The sequence below is a fragment of the Dermacentor variabilis genome, chromosome 10 (genome assembly GCF_050947875.1).
Source record: "Dermacentor variabilis isolate Ectoservices chromosome 10, ASM5094787v1, whole genome shotgun sequence".
NCBI lineage: Eukaryota > Metazoa > Arthropoda > Arachnida > Ixodida > Ixodidae > Dermacentor > Dermacentor variabilis.
The window spans coordinates 10,955,572-10,978,899 of NC_134577.1; the positions used below are offsets into that span (position 1 = coordinate 10,955,572).

The following is a 23,328-nucleotide window of genomic DNA, read 5'->3' on the forward strand; positions in this document are numbered from 1 at the left end:
TGAATGCAATCCATGTGTTTTCCACAGTGATTTATGTCACAACCGAGTCTCTCTCTCCTGTCCACATGAACCTTTTTGCAAAGCCCTTGTAACTGTTCAGGTGCGTAAAAAACCATGTCTACGTTGGACTTTCTCACTATCCTTCGCAAATTATGCGAAATGGTGTGCATGTATGGAACTACGACCACCTTGTTTGCTTTAGTACAGTTGGTCCAATACCCGAGATCTTCCCTAAACTTCCTACTATCATTTCCAGCTATGGCGGTCAACAGGCTCGGAGGATAGCCTGAGTCACTTAGACATTCGGCCTAAGCTTCTAAGTAGGGCCCGGGGTAGAATGACACGTGAGATAATTTAAGCTCATGAAATCGACAAAGTGAAAGAAAAATGTGTAAGGTTTCTATCTTTGGCCTTATCGGAGAAAGAAAAGAGGTATTTAGAATCATCGTCTTGAAAATGATCAGGTGTGATGTGATTACAGTGACGACACGTGTGGGCTCAGTACTGTATCTTTATGTGTTTATCCCCTTGATTTTATTTTTGATCCCCTGACATTATATAGATAACATGTGTGATCGAATAAAACATTTAGTTGAAAGATAATGCCGTGGATCTGTCTTCTCATTCTTGGTCCCTGTCATATTGCACTGCTCCATGTCTACTAGGAATCCAAACAGACTAGCCTGGCAACGTCCACTAGGAGACATGTTCACATTCTATTAAAAGATGTTACATTGTTTCCCTAGAAGAAGCAGCAAGCACTTGTTGCGTCTTCATTGGTGTACCTCATTTTATGAGTACACATTCTAAGACATCCTGATCTCACTTCAAGAAGTAGAGTTTCCCCTTTGAGTTATCATATTGTTTCTTTCCTGATTTCGTTTTTTCTTCTACGGTGGCTACTCATAGACGGTTTCTTCAGCATTGCCGCCACACGAGATTTTCTCAGCCTCTCTGACTTCATGTTTGATGTTCTCTGTGGCCATGTTACTCACTATACCATTCACATAATTGCTGGTAAGCTTCCTAGTTCTTTTCCTCCACTGTGAGTCATTGTTTTCCCTGTACAAATATCTGAACACTCTTGCAACCCATTTACTTTCTTCCATATTCCTGCCGTCATTAAAAATCAATTTTACTGTGAGCTTCCCTCAGTTCAAAACTTGTCCTTCATTTGTGCTGCAACAGCATCACTGCTCAGTCATAAATGTTACTTTGGGTATAGGACATTGTATAAAATTTTAAGAAATCCCACTTTTCTGTAAATTTTTGTGAATACAGCACTTTCCTAAGGTCTAAACTGTTCAAATTATGAAATTTTCGCTTTTCTGTTCCTTTTGAACCATCCAGTATATTTATGGTAGAAGACAACAAGTCAGCAAATTCACTGCCTCCAAAGATTAAATGCAGTGAAATTTCCGCTTCGCCTGAGAAATTATTATTACAGCTGATACCCTAACTATACATTTTGCAGCTCCTCCGTTTTCCCCCCTGCCATGCATCAATACATGAATACTTCACCTCTGCACCTTCAAATACTTCAAATCAGGTGTCTATGTGTGCATGTGCACCTTTTTTTTCATCCTTGTTTTCCTTGTGCTTGTAAAGTTCTTAAAATAGAATACCATCGTGCCCAGACTGCCACATTGCTGCACTTTGATCATTATGTCATTTTACTATGTACTAATATATAGTGTTTTGCATAGTGTTTCTACTTGTTTCTTGGATTTGCTTGCAAGATGTATCTTTGTTTTTGTATGTTATAATGTGCAGTCTGTAATATTTGTGAAACATCCTTGTTACTGCCTGCATGAATGCGAACTAGGCTGAAACTATGTATCCATGTGTTCACCAGTTTAGTTACATTTTTACTGATCTTCAATAAATTACATTCAACTAAATAATGAAGACATCTAAAAAAATGGCAGGGGTGCTAAACAAAGAATGAGAATGTCCGGAGGAAGGACAGTACAAAAATTTTCTAGGACAATATAAAAGTGTGCGAAAGCCAGACTGGCATCCTAAGACAGCAGATAAAGATAAAATGATTACAGAATACACACAGGTGTTAAACCAGGTGCAGTAATAAAAAGGTACCAAGACTATACAAATTGTCTAATGAACCATGAATGAAGAAATGAAAATGCATGTTCTAATCCACATGAAATATGCACAAAACAAAACTGCCTTAGCTTAGGAAACCCTAGCAGAAAGCACTTGTAGCCATGTACAAGGGACTACTCAGAACAGTACACCAGCCAAATCTAGGCAAAAGAACACAAAAAAAGGATCGTGCCACAAGAAGCACTGCCTGAGAAAAACAAGTTGACAGGCCTCACGAAAAAAAGGAGGCACAAAAAAAAAATTAAAGACACCCACAAAAGCAAGAGCTCGGCATTGAAAATCCCAGGCAGCACTGAAAGCTCATTCTTCAAACAACTGCACCTGTCATTTTGAAACACGCCTTCAGAAGGAAGGTCATGTAAAGAAGGGATTGCGCAACTGCATCTCGGCACAGAAAAGATGGTTGAAGCTGAATGGGCTGCCAGTTTCGAGTTCAAAGGCGGGTACAATGCCAAAAACACCAACAAATAAACTCGAAAATGTTCACCAACAAGTGTTTTCAGTAATGCACACTGCACTGAGAAGATAGTTACTTTTCTTTTCTTTGTAGCAGAGAGGTCCTAACCAAATTGTACAAACCAAAGCCTATACAAAACGAAATGCACCTAATGCTAATAAATGCAACACCATGAAATAGATGTGAGAGTTTTGGAGATAGTAAACTTCTAGGAAACATTGTGTGGCTGGAAATGGTTAATTGGTGCTTACTGATGTAGCAGGTTTAATAGCCAATTCTCTTGTATCACTAGTCAAAGGCCATAGCACACAGCAAAAGCTAGTTTCTAACAATTCAGTACTCCAGTTTAACTGGTCTGTCCTTTTCATTTTGATAACATCAGCAGGTCACTCTTGTCTAGTCTAAACCAAGAGTGACCTGCCGTGAGAGTCTGCAAATTGTCAAGCATTTTTGTAATATCCTACAAAATCAGAAGACAATTAATGGAAATCAAGCAAGCTCAAGTGATTAAAACTTAATTCTTACTTTTTCACTTCTAAAATGATTATAGTTAATACTCTAGTAATGAAACAATTACATGAGTGATATCACTCAAATAGAAAGATAAATGTCGGGTAATAAATCACCTTGACTCTGTAATAATTACTTTAAGTCTGCCGTGCTTACACGGACTATGACATCTTGATGTAGCAGATATCCAATCAAATTTTTCAAACATCTAGTCAGATGAATGTCATATTCTCACAGCTTAATGAATAACTGACTCATTGAATGAGTCACAGCTAAATGTTCACATATGTGAAAAAAAATAACAAAAATAAATAAATGTCTGGTTTAACTGGCCTAGCTCCTCTCCAAGCTCACACAACTGTTAATGCACTAGTTCCTGATAATTTTAACAACTAAAAATGGGGAATAGACATAATTATGTTACTCGTTGAACTTTTTCTCCTGTGTAGGGCTAAATGACATGAAAAAGAATCATAGTTGAAAAGCAGTACAGCACAATTGCAAAACACATTAACAGGACGCGTAAAAAGAAAAAAGAAAGTTCTTAACCAAAGCTGATCTTATTTCACTGTGTTTTGAAAGATAACTAATTGACGTTTGACGACAAACAGATCTTGTCAAAGTACTGATGGGATAAACAATTGAATTCTCAGCAGGCAGCATGTGGTCAGACTGGGTGATGTCAGAGAGAGAGATAGTGTGGGAACTTGAGGGTGGTGCCATCACCTGTCTTTTCTTTCCTACTTTCTGGTTCCCCTGCACACTGTACAATGAGCCTACTTCATGTCCCAAAAGTGTAATCTATCAACTAGCTTAGCTCATCATTACGCCAGTTGGTTCTTTATTCTATGATTACACTTTATAGTTTTTTAATGAGCAAGAAGAGAGCTCCATGGTCATGGTCAATGTTTATGGTCATGACCTGCTAGAGCTAAATAGAGATGTGCTTTAACAGTCCTGTGAGATCTCTTTCTGAAAAGCAACCTAATTTGATTTGATTTGTTGATTTTTGCTCACTCTACTCAAACTGAGTACTGTATTTGCTTTTAAGATTGCTAAAATAATATGACACTCATGTGTGCGCATATAGTAGTGCTTTTATTGCACAGTGGGCATAGACTTCTATTGGTGCACAGCTGCATATGGAACTTATTTTCCAGTAAGCTTTTTTTTTTTGTCCTATTCATACTTAAGTTCTTGACTTGGTATATTTCTAGGTCTGTGGCGTGTGCAATAAATGAAGAAAAGGTAGCCTCAATTTCTTAACTGTATCTTGGTCTAGCCAGCTCTGGTGTAGCCTGCTTTCCACTCTTCCACAATTATTAAACAAACAACAAGCAGAAAGTGATTCACAAAAGAAAGGTGCAGCTGCTCACATCGGTTTGCTGCGATGAGCATGTTCAAGCCAGTGACCCAGAAGTTGGCTTCATCAGGAGTGGAGGCAACGAGGTCTAGCGATTCAAAGTCGTCACCGTATATGACTGAGAAGACACAGTCCTCAGAGTAACATCCAGCTACTTCTTTGTCCCTCAGCACATCAGTGCTCTTTCCAATTCTGATTTCTCGTATGGAACGTATGGATACTGCAAATAAAGTGAGCCTATTTCTCACAACCAGTATAACATGACAACAAAACAAGCTTCAGCAGCAACAATGGCATAAACACTTGAAATAATAATACCAGTTCACTTCTGAGCATGCAGCAGAAAGTAATGAGGACTTAAACATTGTACCATACTAAAGCAACAAAGAGACACTGAAAATAAGGTTGTAGTGACTAGCCCAGCAATGTTTTCGTTTCTTTAGCATGGTTAGAACATGCAAATGACATTACTATCTCTATCAATTAACAAGGCTACTTGCTTTCAGATTTCTATGACCATCGTTCAAAAGGAATTCTTTGCATCCAAAGCAATGAATAGAGAAAAAGAAAACAAAGAGCACTTGTTCCTTGAGCTACAAGGTACTAGAATAAAATAATGATACCAATGGCAACAATAGGGCTGATAATTACGTTAATGATACTGGCATTTAAGCTGTGTCTTTAATTACAGGGGAGACAGGTCAAAAGCAAGGTACGTAGATTTGACACAACTTGCTTTAAATCCCTCAGCATACCATATCATCATCATCATCATCATCATCATCATCATCATCCTGGTTACGCCCACTGCAGGGCAAAGGCCTCTCCCATACTTCTCCAACAACCCCGGTCATGTACTAATTGTGGCCATGTCGTCCCTGCAAACTTCTTAATCTCATCCGCCCACCTAACTTTCCGCTGCCGCCTACTACGCTTCCCTTCCCTTGGAATCTAGTCCGTAACCCTTAATGACCATCGGTTATCTTCCCTCCTCATTACATGTCCTGCCCATGCCCCCCTATTTCTTTTTCTTGATTTCAACTAAGATGTCATTAACTCGCGTTTGTTCCCTCACCCAATCTGCTCTTTTCTTATCCCTTAACGTTACACCTATCATTCTTCTTTCTACAGCTCGTTGCGTCGTCCTCAATTTGAGTAGAACCCTTTTCGTAAGCCTCCAGGTTTCTGCCCCGTAGGTGAGTACTGGTAAGACTGGTAAGACACAGCTGTTATACACTTTTCTCTTGAGGGATAACGGCAACCTACTGTTCATGATCTGAGAATGCCTGCCAAACGCACCCCAGCCCATTCTTATTCTTCTGATTATTTCCGTCTCATGATCCGGATCCGCCGTCACTATCTGCCCTGAGTAGATGTATTCCCTTGCTACTTCCAGTGCTTCATTACCTATCGTAAACTGCTGTTTTCTTCCCAGAGTGCTAAACATTACTTTAGTTTTCTGCAGATTAATTTTTAGACCCACGTTTCGGCTTTGCCTCTCCAGGTCAGTGAGCATGCATTGCAGTTGGTCCCCTGAGTTACTTAGCAAGGCAATATCATCAGCGAATCGCAAGTTACTAAGTTATTCTCCATTAATTCTTATCCCCAATTCTTCTCAATCCAGGTCTCTGAATACTTCCTGTAAACACGCTGTGAGTAGCATTGGAGAGATTGTATCTCCCTGCCTGACGCCTTTCTTTATTGGGATTTTGTTGCTTTCTTTATGGAGGACTGCGGTGGCTGTGGAGCCGCTATAGATATCTTTCAGTATTTTTACATATGGCTCGTCTACACCCTGGTTCCGTAATGCCTCCATGACTGCTGAGGTTTCGACAGAATCAAACACTTTCTCGTAATCAATGAAAGCTATATATAAGGGTTGGTTATATTCTGCACATTTCTCTATCACCTGATTGATAGTGTGAATATGGTCTATTGTTGAGTAGCCTTTACGGAATCCTGCCTGGTCCTTTGCTTGACAGAAGTCTAAGGTGTTCCTGATTCTATTTGCGATTACCTTAGTAAATAGTTTGTAGGCAACTGACAGTAAGCTGATCAGTCTATATATAACCGATCACACCATATTGTGTGTTATTGTATATCGTATTGTATAATGTATATTGTGTTATTGTAATATTGTATTTACTGGTGTGTTATAACACCATATAACACACCAGTAAATAAGTGCATTCTTGCATCAAATGAACTGAAATGATATAAACATTCTTACTTACAAAGCTGAAGATGGGTCACAATAAGGTATTTTATAACAGCTACTCCTTCTTTCCGTAACTTCCTCGAGAACTTCAACTTCAGATGTTCTTTTCTTGGGTGAATGTGTAAAAAGTAGCTCTGCCAAGAATGAAATACTTACACCGTGCTTTGTTTGACTTCTTCGAAGATGGCACCCACTTAATGGCTGAGAGATCTTCTTCGAGCGTGAAGTAGCGACGGTACTGACGTGAGCTAGCCCTGATCTTAAGTAGGCTGCTGCCGGTGATCATAAATTGAAGACAGTCATGAGCTACATCAAAAAGAAAAAAATAAAAATAAAAAGACACTATTAAAGCACTTGCATTAAAACTTTCAACTGTGGCACAAATGGAACACTGGCAGTTGAACCACTGGCAGGAAAAAAGAAAGCAATCATAATAAAACATAAGGCACTTTAGCACACCTGTATTACATCGGAGAGACAAAAAGTCAACATAAATGAGGTTGATGCAGCATATCAACGCAGACTAGCCCAGTCTGCCATATTCAACGTAAAGAAAGACACACACAAACACCCGGATAATGAAATGTCCTACTTGATGCAAGACGTCAAAGCTTCTGCTTGTCTCTGCATAACCACTGAGATGAGCTGCATTACTTTACAATTATAAACAAGATAAGGAATTCCAGGTATGAAAAAAATATATATATGAGGGAAACAAAAAAAATGGCATGTGCACAGGATGCTGATTTGAACTTTATCAGCAACCCGATTCCCTCATCTTGTGAGAAATAAGGTGCACAATCAGTAAGATGTTAAGCTGTCTTCTTAATGTAAACATTTGTTTCTAGAAGAGTCACTTCATGTGAATTTGGCTTGAAAGCCTTGTGGCTTCACTTCAAGCAGAATATTTGCCCTTTTACCATTTGCACTACAGAGTGCCTCATAGAAAGAAATTTTTAATTACAGGTCAATACAAAAGTAACAGAAATTGTAAGAATTCAGTAATTCAATACGTATATTAAGTTGCCCAATTAATGCCACTTTCACAGCAATGCCCTGAAAGACATGCAATTTAGTTTTCAGTAAAAAGAAAAAGAAAAAGAAGTCCTTGAATACTTGGATTTACAACTGACAGGTAGCACTTAAGTCGTGTCATGTGAGAGAATGTCACTGAGTAAGTGCAGACTTTGGTCATGGAGAACCATCACATCACAGTTCAAGAACTTGTGAACGATACAAGGGTAAGCATTGGATCAGTACCTTCAATTTCATGTGAGGATTTGGGCATGAGGAGAGCATCTGCAAAATTTGTACGAAAACTGCTAACGATGGAGCAGAAGCAACTCAGTTTGGAAACTGCGCAGGAGCTGCTGGACAATGCAAACAGTAAGCCCAACTTTCTGAACACCATGATCACAGGCAATGAGCAATGGGTTCATGGGTACGACCCAGAAACCAAGATGCAGTTGTCACAGTGGAAACATCAGACAACTCCGAGGGAAAAAGAAGCACGGCAGGTTCGCAGCAATGTCAAGGTCATGTTAACCATTTTCTTCAGACTCCTGTTGGATGGTGCATCATGAGTATATACCGCAGGGCTAAATTATCACAAAGGAATACTGCCAGGAGGTCCTTCGTCGCCTTCGTGATGCTGTGCAGCGCAACAGACTGGATCTGTGAGCAGCAAGAAACTTGGCAGCTGCATCGTGATTATATAATGTACCTGCTTGTTCTGCACATCTGATTCACTTTCTTAGTCAAACACAACATTCATGCGGTTCGTCAGCCTCCCTGCTCCCCACTCCCCTGACTTGGCCCCATGTGACTTTTGGCTATTTCCCAACCTGAAAATGGTGCTGAAAGGAACCTGATTTGAGTCAAGAGATGACATCGTGCGGAATGCGACAGCCCAGCGGATCACTATGCCAAAACACATGTTCCAGAAGAGTTTCCAACAATGGCAGAAGCGCTGGGAGAAGTGTGAGCATTACCAAGGAGATTACTTTGAAGGCAATTAGAGTTTTGTACCTCCTAATCAATTAACATATTTCTGCTGACCAAAGGTTTGATACTCTTTGAGCACACCGTGTATGTTACTCCTTTTTATGTCTTGTCTTAACAAGCAGCATGTTTACCAATATGGGTATCCATTCTGTTACTTTAATGGGCCACTGCTTATCTGTTCTAAATTTTAGATGACAAGTCCAACTCTACTTTTCTACCTAGAGCATATTGTGCAGTCTACATTTATTTAATCCCCCTACAGCTGTCTTTCTATGTTTATATTATTACGATATTATTGGGAGATGCTCCTGAGACGAGCCGCCGCGAGAACGACAAAGTCGGTCTGTGCCTTGGCACGGGCGAGTGTTGGCCTGGCTTTCTGGCTCCAGTGTAAATAGCCTGTAAATAGCCTCTTTTGTCTGTGTCTTTCTACACGTAACATTCTGGTGGAGGTTAGCGATCCCCGTCCTCACCATGGAACTCTGAAGTGGTCGGTACATTGAGCTTGTCACCATGCCTCCCGGTGACGAGACCACCGTCATATGCTTATAATTTTTTTCCGTCACCTTTTGCAGCTTCCTTTAAAGTTTTTCAGTTACCATATTAACACCCAAATTAGGGCTCCTTCAGTAAATATTTAAATTCATCATTCAATTTTATTCATTAACTTCTTCAAAGGTCACAATAAATTCTAGCCCACAAAAGCAACAATGCCTTTGTAACTCCAAGTTTTATCATACTCTATTCCAAATCAGCATCTCCCACACAGTGCATACACCTCTGGCCTGTTGGCATGCCATTTCAACCCCTACACTGTCAGTGCCTTACTGTAAAAACAAGCCTTGACTAGAACCACATTATTGTTTCAATCCCTGCCATTTCAGTCAGCTTTAACCTCAGAACTACGTACAACATGCAATGGTCTTCATTTACAAATATTATAGTAATCCATTCATATGCATTATCATTGCTTCATGTAATGACTTTTGCCTCAGAAGTGTACTGAAATCAATTGTAGTTGAAAGTAACTACAAATATTTGCAGTGATGGCTGTGAGCAGCAGCTGTAGAAGCAAAATGCTCTGTCACTGAAGAAAAATTATTCAAGAGCTTGGCACATAAGCTTGCGTTACAAAGAGTCAGCGATTACATACATCTTTCTGGCAAAAAACTTAGTCAAAGCAAACTAACAATACCACTAACTTAAGGCAATTTATAAGCAACAGAGCGCTGATGAAACCTAGACAGTTTCAGCTAAGCACGAACTTTGATCTTGTGGCCAGTGACAGCTGAAGTGCATCTTCTGAATTAATAATTAATTGAACAATTGTATTTGTGGAGTTGGGTATGTGAACTAAAGAAATCAACAAAACTGGCGATTTATGTACATAAACATTACAGAAGAAATAAACCACACTTCTTGAATCAACAGTTCCCTGTCAGAAATACTTTGCTTAAAAGAAGCCCTAATACAGTTGTCACACAATGAAATTTTCATCACGATCGAGCCCTTTCAGGACTGAATTTATCAGTCACGATTGGCCCCTTTGCACAAGCTGCGGAAGGGAGCCAATCGCTGGTCAAGAATTTCGAACTAGATTGGGCTCAATAGCGTTTGAAAGTGGCCTTGTGACACCGGTATTAATCATACCAAGCTCGTTTGGACACAATTGGAGATCCAGCTGAGGAAGTGAAGCTTAAGGTGCGACTTAACGTGAATCATCGCACTGGAAAAATTGCAACGTATGAAACCAAGCATGCGGTTACAGGGTGTCTACCAAGTTGACTATTCCAAATTCCTCGAGTTTTCCAGGTTTTCCCTGGGTGTCTCTGCTAAATTCCCTAAGTTGAAAGCAGCAAGAATAAGAGCAAGGAGAGCTTATTGCAGGAGTGGAAATATAGAAGCATATAGAAATTCATAGCAAATCCACTGAGTCATGCAGAGACGACTACAAAAAATTAGGGAAAAAAAGATGGCGTGAATTCTTTATCCAGTGGTATGCTTGTACTGAAGGTGTTTCGTAAGGTCACTTAGCCTTGCAAGGCACCTTTCATGCAACGAAATGCGAGCCTACTCTTTAAGCGTGCACGGTGGCTGCTCTTGCTAACGGCAAAATACACTCTGTGTGTTAACATTCTCTAGTAGCAGAGACTTCCTCTGCTTATTAAATGTGCCAGCTGAATTAGACTTTTGTGGCTGTAATGAAGAAGTGCTCATATAATGTCAGACTCCACCGGCACAAAGCGTAGCATTCATGGGTGGGAACTGTTTTTAAAGACCAGCAGGGGCTGTCTTAGCTGGAATGCAGAACCTCAATCAGTTATCTTCCTTGCTGTAGAGCAACCATAGAGTGGTTGTCAGGGTCGACACTTGCCTGATTTTTCTTCAAAGGACGTCAATAAGTGAGTCACAATCAAGAAATTTAATTATGAACTCAAAGGTTAATCAATAAATTGCTTAACCATACACTAGAACAGGAAAGTATCATCAGACTTACCACTGCAGATCTTTCGTTCAGCAGGTAAGCTCGTGCCACTATGAAATGACACTGACTTGGGAATCATCTGGGCTTGGTTGAGGGAGAGCGTTCCACTGCTGTCCCTCCTCTCCCTCCCACCCGAACCAGTGAACTGCACTCGGAGCCCCGAGTCTGCATCAGTGGATGCGAGGCTGCCCTTTGCACTTTCATGAGAATCTGAATCGGACGAGCACGCTACACTGTTCACAGATGCACTGATCCCACACAAGTCAAGCTTTGTTGCTGCCGGAAGGTCTCTCTCGCTGGATGAAGGGGTGGCCACCCTCACTTCTATGGAGCTGGAATCACTTGCACTTTGCACTGACGGCTGGGAATCACAGTGACTTAACGCTGCGGGCTGTGACAGGACCTCAGCTGCAGTTGTGGCACTCTGTTGCACCATGGTGGTGCTTGGGGCAGCTTCACCGGGCAGCCCTGCTTTCTGGTGCTGTGAGGAGATTCCATTTGGTGACAGCCTGTCTGCCTTTGGGTCGATTCCTGTTGACTCCTGTGCTTGTACGACTGGAGCTGCCGAGCATGTCATGCGGTTTGGTGAGCTCTTCGAAGCTCCATGTTCCAAGTGTTCCCTCCTGGCCGGTGAGGAATATGGCTGTTTTAAAGGAACCACAGGCACACTAAGTGTTCGACTCACATCAGCATTCACCTTTGGCACCAAGGATTGGGAGCAGGGCTTGTCACTGTTTGAGCGGCGCAGTGGGAGTTCATTTTCTTGATTTGTGAGTGACTTCCCCTCCACTGAGGTAGGCAAGGTGACATCTGTCTGAGCATGAACCATACCATCTGACCCAGAGGGCACAAAGTGGTCGCTCGAGACTCCAGGTGAAGAGCTTGGCCTTGGCAAAGATTCATTTGTTTTTGAATATGTAGATTTAGTGCAGGGTGCAACGGCAGGGTGCGGAACATGAGTTGTGGTGGGTGGGTGAGTCGAGTCACATTTCAAAGGGCTTGTGGATGATACCGTGGCCACATCCTCAGATTGGCAGCTATCATCATGCTCTCTCCTTACTGTGGTTGACTGCTGTCCATGTGGGACATTGTTTTGCTTTAGTGAACTATCCCTGCCACTCATCCTGGTCCTTTCTTGGGCATTGCGCCAAGACCAAGTTTGCGGTGGTTGGTGCAAGTGGAGCAGTGGTGGCTGAGAAGAAAAAAAGTAGGAAGCAAATAGTTCAGAAAGAAGCACTAAATGCTGCTCCATGCAATTAAAAGAATGACAAACCAGCGCTACCAGCAGAGCTTCTGTTATGCACAAACTCCCCAAATTAGCTGTGACCCAAGGTTACTTGCTCTGACAAAAAAGAAAATGACCTGTTTGGTTTCGGACTTGCATTTTTTATCGTGGATCGTTTTGTCACATGAAGACGAAAACAAGTTTAATTCGGTGCTCTGCTGACTGCCACCCTACTGGAAAAAGTAAACGCAGTAGAATATGAACATAACTACTGTGACCTTTAAATACGTTGAGTGAGTGAGTGAAATAACAACAGGTCCAGAGAAGACGCAGGGGAGACCCAGCGCCACCCGGCTAGTCCCATGTAGAGACCGCCAAGCCGAGCTTGAAGTCCAGATTGCATGCACTCTGGACGGCCAGGGTTTGGTCGTTGAGTTCAGGGCTGCCCAAGAGCGCAGCCCACCTATCCTCGCTGAAGGAGGAGCCAATGGCTTCGCACTCCCACAACACATGGTCCAATGTTGCCGTTAGTCCACAGGCAGGGCAGTCCGCACTGGGATACCTTTCAGGGTACAATCTGATCCGCCTTATACATGCTTTAAATGTGTTATGAAGAAATCAGCAACAAATGGCTGCTCTATTATACTGTATGTGAACACTGCTGTGTTGCAGTTACCAAGCTCAACAATTCTTCATGTATGTCCAACTAATACTGTGACAAAGTAGCTACCAAATAGCCCATTTAGTCTTAACAGGTACAAACTGAAATTGGGAATGGTTTGCTACACAGCCAGAGAATTATGTCTATTCTCAAGATATTTCCGCTCAATTCACAAAGTATCTCTGCACTATGTAGTTCATATTCACTGCTTACCAGATAATGCATTCAGTTTAGAATGTGATCAAATATTTCAGAGTGAGAAATATCAGGCAGCAAGCAACACACTTCTTTAACTGTGCGTGCTTACAATGCGCGCCATGCAAAACGGCGATCGCCTGTGAGAAGAAGCGTATCCGGGTCACGCATAACGTACGCCTGCATAAACCCGGCCCGCTAGCACCGAGCGGCCAACTATAAATAAATGAGCGTGTAAAGAGCCCCAACATAGTAGCGCGCATACGGAACGGACGGGTATATTTACAAAAATGAGCCATAGCTGTTCGGAAATACATCGCTACCAGGATGCAGCGGGTGTGATCGTGCGCGCTCATATATACTGGCGGTTCAATAAAACGACCCGGGTACGGCACGGTCCTATCGATTAAACAAGCATAACAGATGCGCCCGCATATGACGGTCCTCGGAGCAGCTCGTGCCCTATGAGAGCCTGCAAACAGTACGGCGCATGTCAGGGGGACGATCCGCGATATTGCCATACCGTTTTACAAACGCGCACGCTTCTTGTGACCTCGAAAGAAGGGCGTCAAAAGAAACGAAACAACGTCGGCACATCACGCGCTGCGAAGACCCGCTCGGTGGCAGACGCGCAGGGACGAATTAGCGCGCACGTCGGCAGCTCTAAGTTTTCACAGTCACGCCTGATACAAATTCCGCGTGAGACACGAAAGGTAAACGAAACTAAGCAGGCGGTGCGAGTTCCGGGTCCGTGAACCTTCACGGAATATAGCGAGCGAGCGCGCTAGGTGCATGCGAAAACGAAAACCTTCCCCGTGCAAAGCAGCTGCTGCACAGGCTAGCGACTCGCCAACAGCTGCGCGAGTCGCAGCCCTCGCGCAGTACACACAGAACACCAGCAGCAGCAGCAGCAGCTCACAGATACACCTTCCTCGGATAGCCATTCGTTTCGAAAGTGATGCGCCTTTTACACTCGACTAAAAACAGTGCACTCGTGAGGATTCCGCCGGCCGAGAACGGCCGTGTTTCGAACATAACGACGCGCGCGTGCCAGGGTTCCCGTTACATGACCGTCCTCCGCTTCGCCGTCCGTCGATGCGACAACCGCTAGCGCGGACATACCGCAGCCGACGGCCAGACGAGTAGCGGCCGCGAAACAGCTTGGGTTCGTCACAAAATATCCCAACAGCGCGCTACGTGAATCACCGCCCCTGAGAGGGAACGGTCAGCAGGATGCGCGCCTCTCCTCACCGGATCCACAAATCGGCAAGCTCGAAAATCCCGGACGCATACGCCAGAGAACGCCCGTTTCTCGTTCTCAAGTTTCTCCCCGGTTTTTTACCTGGGCCAGCACGATCAGGAAGAGGGCAGCGGCCTGCAGAAACGAACCACAGACCGATCCGTGGCAGCATGGTAACGGTGGCGGTTGCGCCCGGAAAACATTCGGACGCCGAGTTCGTCCGCGCGTCGTGTAGCGAGAAAATGCCGCCGCGGACGATTCCGACTCCAAGCTCCCAGAACGCCAGCCGCGGCGACGACAGCGCGGCGAGATTCTACGACTACGAGCGCTGCTACGAGCAAGGAAGGAGAGCACGAAGATAAAGACAAGAAAAAGAGAAAATGCAGGCACGGCTTGCGATCGCAGCGCCAACCGCGCGGCCGCGACCGTCGGAGGGGTCGGAGAGCGAGTAAGGATGGTGGATGGAGACGGCTCGCAGAAACAGCGTGGAGAGAAGAGACCTCGACAGTTGCGTGTCACCTGGGGCACCTATGCGCTCAACTGCGGTTGGGTGTTTGCGCCAAAGGCTCGAGACCCCAAACTCCAAAAAAGCTCTAAAGATGCGGACCGCGCAGCGCGCATCCATTTTCGGAAATGGGCGCGCCGTGCTGTATCCGTTGCAGCTGGACTACACGCGTCATCAGTTGAACTTTCACAAGACTTCTTCTGGTTCTGTAGTTCTCAATTCTCACTTTCTTTTTCCTCGTTACCACTAAGTGGCACCTGTCTATAAGCTATAGTGCCCTACGTTGCGAAAAACGGCCAAGTGCTTGCAGTTAGAAGCGCATTTGGAGCGCGAGCACTTGGTGGCTTCCCAATCTCGGGAAAGGTCAAGGTCTGCATCCGGCTGAGCCGACTTACGCCCAACAACTGGAAGAGAGTACTGCAGTGTTGTTCACCTTTTTGTCTTGACTTTCACGTTTCACCGGTAAATGTTAATATGCGTTTAATGATTATTAGATTCATGATAACGTCAAGCTGGAAGTCTTGCTCCGGTTAATTCTAAAAACCCTGTTCGTGTACTACGACGTGTATGAAGACTTCTTTTTTTTTTTGTGAATACGAAACTATAGTTCAGTGCATTAGATACGGCGAACATGTGTAACGTGCTTTTCATACCTTTACGGCATACGTTTATGGTTACGTACTTTCATATATGCCTTTACCGCTATGTAGTTCAGATCATGCAATAGTTTTTGCGTGGATCATAATCACGACACAATCGCCGCGTTGGTGGTGGCGACGCTAATATTATAGGCAATAAAATAAGTTCATTAGCAAGATTATACTGAAATCGTGCGTTACCGTTAGACGATGCCAAGCACACGTAAACACCACCGTTTTTTTTTTTTTAAAGTTCACAATTAAAATTTGCAGGTGCGAGCAAGTATGAGTGAAAACTCCAGCATGTTCTATATTAATTCCATCCCCGCAGTAACCAGTTTTTGGAAATTTTATCAAGCACATAAATCGAATTTATTTGGCGGGTATTGTATTTTTCTTCTTATATACCCCAGTTAGATCGATTCAGAATACCTCTAACACAACAATTGAAGCAGCGAAAAAGTTGTTTCGGATATTTTGTTTCTTTATTTTTCTTTTCCTGCACCTACATCACTAGCTAAACGCCACGCCCTTCCCCAACCAGCCAGTATGTTTGTGTTTGTGCGTGTGTGTGTTCTACTTTTTAAAGCTAGCGTAGAGATGGGCCCTAGTTTGACTTATGTCAAAAACTGCGTCGTCTTCTGCCCAGGTTACGACCCAGGTTATACATTCGCAGGTGCTTCCACCGACGGTGTTCCCATCCATCAGAATGCGTGCACAGTAGAAATACAAGTATAAAATAGTTATAAGCGAAACGCTGTATAACAATAGAGTAGTGGCGAACAGATATCTACTCGTTTAAAGCTACAGAAGTCACACAAAGTGGAGACATCAGAGTTGGGGACGAACGTACGGGTAGCGCTGTGTTCTTTCTTTCTTTCGTTTATATATATATATATATATATATATATATATATATATATATATATATATATATATATATATATATATATATATATATATATATATATATATATATGGGACGCACGTACAAGTAGCACTGTGTTCTTTCACACACACACACACACACACACACACACACACACACACACTGCTCTTTGGATGGAACGCGACCTTACGTAAAAGGGAGCTGATCGCCCTCTACAGGGACTGGGGTCTGACTGGCACGTGCCCTAAAGCGCTCATTGGATTTCGATTGGTGGCACTCAAAATAACGCGCCCGCTTATTGATGGCCGACCGTTCGGTGCCCTTGGTAGGGGAGGGAAGGAGCTATCCAACCACACAGGTCGACTTCCCGTGGTTCTTTGGCGCCGCCGTTTTCTCGCTTGTAATTTTTTTGTTTTTGCTTCCTTTATACTGCGAGGTTCGTTTTCCTTTTTTTTTTCGACCTCACTCTGAGTCACGCGGATGACTCGCTTACTGGAATTAAAGATTAAAGCCCGTTTGGCGGTGCGCCGTTCGGGCTGTGTGCATAGGTCTGCGAGAGCAGCTTACGTAAGTACACCATTCGCTGTTGCGAAGTTAACAGCTGCGCATGCGCAAGCGAATATATCTCACTCTCTCTCTCTACTACCCCCTCACACACACACACACACACACACACACACACACACACACACACACACACACACACACACACACACACACACACACACACACACACACACACACACACACACACACACACACACACACACACACACACACACAATTTCCCTCACGCGCGCCTTTCGACTAATCCGACGTTTCAGATTAAGAATAGCTGGCACTTCAACATCGATTAACCGGACCGCACTGACCTGCCGACTGTTGAAATGCCGACTGTTCGGCAGTTGGCCGCAGTCTTGCTGACTTCGTTAAGGAAATGGGCATATAACTGCACTGCGACTAACGTATCGTATGGAGTAACTCAGGACAGAGCTGCAAAATATATTGTCGCCCACAGATGTAATCGCCATCCATTCACTGTGCGATAACGTATACACCCCGCACATGTAGATACCTAAATGCAGCTACCTTCCAGGTTGACATAACAGATGAAGTGCGCGGAATTTGGAGATATCTACAAAAAAAATTATGCATCCAACACACATGTCGGAGTCTATGCGAAGCGAAGCTTTCGTTACCCATCTACTCCGGCGTCTTTGACGTAACAGAAACTGGCGCGCGAATGTGCCCTCGCGCACACGTGAGTGAGTGAGTGAGTGAGTGAGTGAGTGAGTGAGTGAGTGAGTGAGTGAGTGAGTGAGTGAGTGAGCGAGCGAGCGAGCGAAAGAAATTTATTGGAAGACCTGGGAGGACGCGAACTTGTCGCGAAGCCGGCAAGTCCCACGTCGGGACCGGCAGGTCAAGCCCACTGGCCGGTCGCGGACACGCAGGACAGCCAGGATTTGCTTGTCGCAGAGTGGAACGCAGAAGCGAGTCCCACTCCACCTTGCGGAACTTGGGGTACCTCGACCCGCACTTCAGGAGCATGTATGGTAGAGTGGAGGTCTGACCGCAGGACGGGCAGGCGTTGTCGTGATATCATCATCATCATCATCATGGTTACGCCCACGGCAGGGCAAAGGCCTCTCCCATACTTCTCCAACTACACCGGTCATGTACTAATTGTGGCCATGTTGTCCCTGCAAACTTATTCATCTCAACCGCCCACCTAACTTGCTGCCGCCCCCTGCTACGCTTCCCTTCCCTTGGAATCTAGTCCATAACCCTTAATGACCATCGGTTATCTTCCCTCCTCATTACATGTCCTGCCCGTGCCCCCCCTCCCCCCCACATTTCTTTCATTTCTTTTCCTTTATTTCAACTAAGATGTCATTACTGCGCATTTGTTCCTTCACCCAATCTGCTCTTTTCTTATCCCTCAACGTTACATCCATCATTCTTCTTTCCATTGCTCGTTGCGCGGTTCTCACTTTAAGTAGAACCATTTTCGTAAGCCTCCACATTTCTGCCCCGGACGTGAGTACTGGTAAGACACAGGAGTAATACACTTTTCTCTTTAGAGATAATGGCAACCTGCTGTTCATCATCATAGCATGCCTGCCAAACACACACCAGTCCATTCTTATTCTTCGTATTATTTCAGTCTCATGATCCGGATCCGCGGTCACTACCTGCCCTCGCGATATATGTCGGGGTAAACTTGGTGTAGAACGGCCAGACACGGGTATGTACCGGTCTGTAATATAGTCGAAGAGAAACGGCTTGCGCCCTATTCGACTTGAGGTGAGGGGGTGGAAAGGCCCTTCTATAGACACGTATAAGAATTTCATAACCTCGTTTTGAGTAGCGGGAGCGTCCCTGTGGCCGTAGGGCGGAGGGGAGTCGGCGCTCCTTACAGAGTTAGCGCGATCAGTGAGCTCGCGCGCAGCGTCGTGAGCAAACTCCCTGAGGTTCGGGGAGCACCCTCGACCGACCCTACGTGAGCGGCAAACTAGTGAATCTAATCGAATGATGCGTGAGAGCATACGGACTCGAGACGCTAAGAAGACGAGCAGCTTGCTCGGCGATGCAAGCTTCTGAAAAGCCCTAACTGCCGTTTTCGAGTCGCTATAGATCTCGGACCCATGACCGTCTAGCAGGGCGAGGGCGATGGCGGTTTGCTCGGCGACTTCGGGGTCGGAAGTGCGAATCGAGGCACTATTGGAAATCTGGACGCTGGAGTCGACCACGACGACGGCAAAAGTCTTCCCATCGCTGTGCTCCGCGGCGTCGATGAAGCTTGCTGTGATGTCTTGTTGCTTGATATGTTTGAGGATCGCTGCTGCTCTACGCAATGCGACAAATACTATGTTGGCTTGTATTTCTTCATTTCTTCTTACTTATTATAAATGCACCAGCAGCTTCTTGGCCAGTCCCCCGCTGTGAGGTTGGCCTGAGGCAGATTACTCCGTACAGTTGCTTATGGCACGTGACCATGATGACGAGGCATAAACGAGAATACAAACTATCGATTAACCGCTGGGCTTCACTACGTACTATTCAAATCACAATACGTGCTACTTAAAAACCGAATCGAAGAGTGAGCGGCCCGTAATCTACACTAGCAGTCCAGCCAGGAAACCTAATACGATAATTAGAAATTACTACCGATAAGTTTTTTGAGGCAAGTACTAAAGGATCACACGCATGCTGTGCGAAGACCTATCCCAACGAACAAGCGCTATTTAACGTTGATTTTGTGCAATGAACAAGCGTCTTTATCGATAAAAAATCTGTGGCTCCGGCATTCGCCATACAGCACACAATTAAGTGCCCTGGGATTGTACACTGGTTTTAACAGACGCTAAGAAAAGTCTTTATAGTTTAACTCGCAGTTTGAAGGCGACCCTGGGGTCGACATATCAAAGCCCTCTGCCGACGTTATAGCAATGACGACAGTGCCTGTCCGGACGTCATTTTATGCGCCTTTCGAATTTTGCAAACGGAACAAGCTACTCCGGGCGCCGACCTTCTTGATATCCGGAAGTGATAGTCGTGCACCAGACTCCACGGTCTGGTCCTGCGAACGCCTCGAGTGATTCTTACGCGGCTCCGATTGCTTTGTACTCTGCCAGAGCATCCGGTATGCAGTAGCTAACGTACAGTGGCCCCGCCGAAGCAAAACGGGAAGGAGGATCTTTTAGTGGGTCAGGCGTGTCCTTTCGAAAAATATTTGCGCGGAAATAAATTTATTGAGCGCCATTGCACTTAATGCAATACGTTCTCGGTTCAAAAAAAAAAGAAACAATGATAAAGTCGAGGGAGGGGGGGGGGAGGTGTTGTAGGGCCTTTATAACAGAAATGCCTCCGGCAGAAACCCAGTTTAAGTTAGCTGCAAGGTGGCAATGTGCTAAGAATAAGATCAAATTAGCACATTCTATTTTTTTATAATTACGTAATTAGACACCGTAGTTTGTCGTGCAATACCTGTCTCTTCACGTACACCTACTTAGGAGCCCGGAGAAAGCTGTATATAGGCCACAGCCGATGTTTTTAAAAATATATATATGAATTCTGTAGAATTAACGAGAGGGTGGCAGGTCTCGTTGTGAAACTTAATAAGAGGTACAAATTGAAGATCGCACAGGTCTACGCCCCTACATGAAGTCAGGATGACCAGGAAGTCGAAAGCTTCTATGAAGACGTGGAATCGGCGATGGGTAAAGTCAAAACAAAATACGCTATACTGATGGGCTACTTCAATGCCACGGTAGGCAAGAAGCAGACTGGAGACAAGTCAGTGGGGGAATACGGCATAGGCTCTAGGAATAGCAGGGGAGAGTTATTAGTAGAGTTTGCATAACAGAATAATATGCGGATAATGAATACCTTCTTCCGTAAGCGGGATAGCCGAAAGTGGACGTGGAGGACCCCGAATGGCGAGACTAGAAATGAAATAGACTTCATACTCTGCGCTAACCCTGGCATCATACAAGATGTCGACGTGCTCGGCAAGGTGCGCTGCAGTGATCATAGGATGGTAAAAACTCGAATTAGCCTAGAATTGAAGAGAGAACGGAAGAAACTGGTACATAAGAAGCCGATCAATGAGTTAGCGGTAAGAGGGAAAATAGAGCAATTCCGAATCAAGCAAGAGAACAGATATTCGGCTTTAACGCAGGAGGATGACCTGAGTGTTGAAGATATGAACGACAATCATATGGGCATCATTAAGGAGTGTGCAATAGAAGTCGGTGGTAACTCCGTTAGACAGGATGCCAGTAAGCTATTGCAGGACACGAAATATCTGATCAAGAAACGCCTCTAACCCTACAGCTAGAATAGAACTGGCAGAACTTTCCAAGTCAATCAACAAGCTTAAGACAGCTAACATAAGGACGTATAATTTGGATAGAATTGAACATGCTCTCAGGAATAGGCAAGAATCAGATGTATGCGTTAAGAGACAAAGCCGGCAATATCATTACTAATGTGGATGAGATAGTTCAAGTGGCTGAGGAGTTATACAGAGATTTATACAGTACCAGTGGCACCCACGACAATAATAGAATAGAGAATAGTCTAGAGGAATTTGAAATCCCACAAGTAACGCCGGAAGAAGTAAAGAAAGCCTTGGGAGCTATGCAAAGGGGGAAGGCAGCTGGGGAGGATCAGGTAACAGCAGATTTGTTGAAGGATGGTGGGCAGATTGTTCTAGAAAAACTGGCCACCCTGTGTATGCAATGCCTCATGACTTCAAATGTAGCAGAATCTTGGAAGAACGCTAACATAATCCTAATCTATAAGAAAGGGGACGCCAATGACTTGAAAAATTATAGACCGATCAGCTTACTGTCCATTGCCTACAAAGTATTTACTAAGGTAATCGCAAATAGAATCACGAACACCTTAGACTTCTGTAAACCAAAGGACGAGGCAGGATTCCGTAAAGGCTACTCAACAGTGGACCATATTCACACTATCAATCAGGTGATAGAGAAATGTGCGGAATATAACCAACCCTTATATATAGCTTTCATTGATTACGAGAAAGCGTTTGATTCAGTCGAAACCTCAGCAGTCATGGAGGCATTACGGAATCGGGGTGTAGACAAGGCGTATGTAAAAATAATGAAAGCTATCTATAGCGGCTCCACAGCCACCGTAGTCCTCCATAAAGAAAGCAACAAAATCCAAATAAGGAAAGGCGTCAGGCATGGAGATACGATCTCTCCAATGCTATTCACAGCGTGTTTACAGGAGGTATTCAGAGACCTGGAGTGGGAAGAATTAGGGATAAGAGTTAATGGAGAATACCTTAGTAACTTGCGATTCGCTGATGATACTGCCTTGCTTAGTAACTCAGGGGACCAATTTCAATGCATGCTCACTGACCTGGAGAGGCAAAGCAGAAGGGTGGGTCTAAAAATTAATCCGCAGAAAACTAAAGTAATGTTTTACAGTGTCGGAAGAGAACAGCAGTTTACGATAGGTAACGAGGCACTGGAAGTGGTAAAGTAATACATCTACTTAAGGCAGGTAGTGACCACGGATCCGGATCATGAGACTGAAATACTAAGAAGAATAATAATGGGCTGGGGTGCGTTTGGCAGGCATTCTCAAATCATGAACAACAGGTTTCCACTATCGCTCAAGAGAAAAGTATATAACAGCAGTGTCTTACCAGTACTCACGTATGGGGCAGAAACCTGGAGGCTTACGAAAAGGGTTCAGCTAAAATTGAGGACGACGCAACGAGCTATGGAAAGAAGAATGATGGGTGTAACTTTAAGGGATAAGAAAAAAGCAGATTGGGTGAGGGAACAAACGCGAGTTAATGACATCATAGTTGAAATCAAGAAAAAGAAATGGGCATGTGCAGGACATGTAATGAGGAGGGAAGGTAACCGATGGTCATTAAGGGTTACGGACTGGATTCTAAGGGAAGGGAAGCGTAGCAGAGGGCGGCAGAAAGTTAGGTGGGCGGATGAGATGCAGAAGTTTGCAGGGAAAACATGGACACAATTAGTACATGACCGGGGTGGTTGGAGAAATATGGGAGAGACCTTTCCCCTGCAGTGGGCGTAACCAGGCTGCTGATGATGATAGATAGATAAGAAAATCACCGCCCAAGCACTCCGTACAGATGTCAACCAGCGAAGCTGAAACGTGTGGCACCGCAGTTGCCGCTTGCGCTCGGCTGCACGAGCCTGTTCTTGTGCTCGGGCTGCAGTATCGGCACGGCGTATAGACAAGCTCCTTCCCGGTTCTGCTCGTGGCGTTGCTGATCGAAAGCTGCTTGCTCCCAAGGAGT

At 44.3% G+C, this 23,328-nt stretch overlaps 1 protein-coding gene across 2 annotated transcripts in view; it reads right to left on the bottom strand.

Moving 5' to 3' along the window:
• LOC142559855 (inactive phospholipase C-like protein 1) overlaps window positions 1–23,328 on the bottom strand; it is a 195,538-nt gene that overhangs the window by 54,699 nt on the left and 117,511 nt on the right. For both annotated transcript variants that reach the window (XM_075671533.1, XM_075671534.1), the window contains exons 3-5: window positions 11,174–12,353; window positions 6,829–6,978; window positions 4,468–4,674 (exon numbers count right to left, since the gene is read on the bottom strand). In XM_075671533.1, coding sequence (XP_075527648.1) covers window positions 4,468–4,674; window positions 6,829–6,978; window positions 11,174–12,353 — 1,537 coding nt within the window. The remainder of the gene's footprint in view (window positions 1–4,467; window positions 4,675–6,828; window positions 6,979–11,173; window positions 12,354–23,328) is intronic.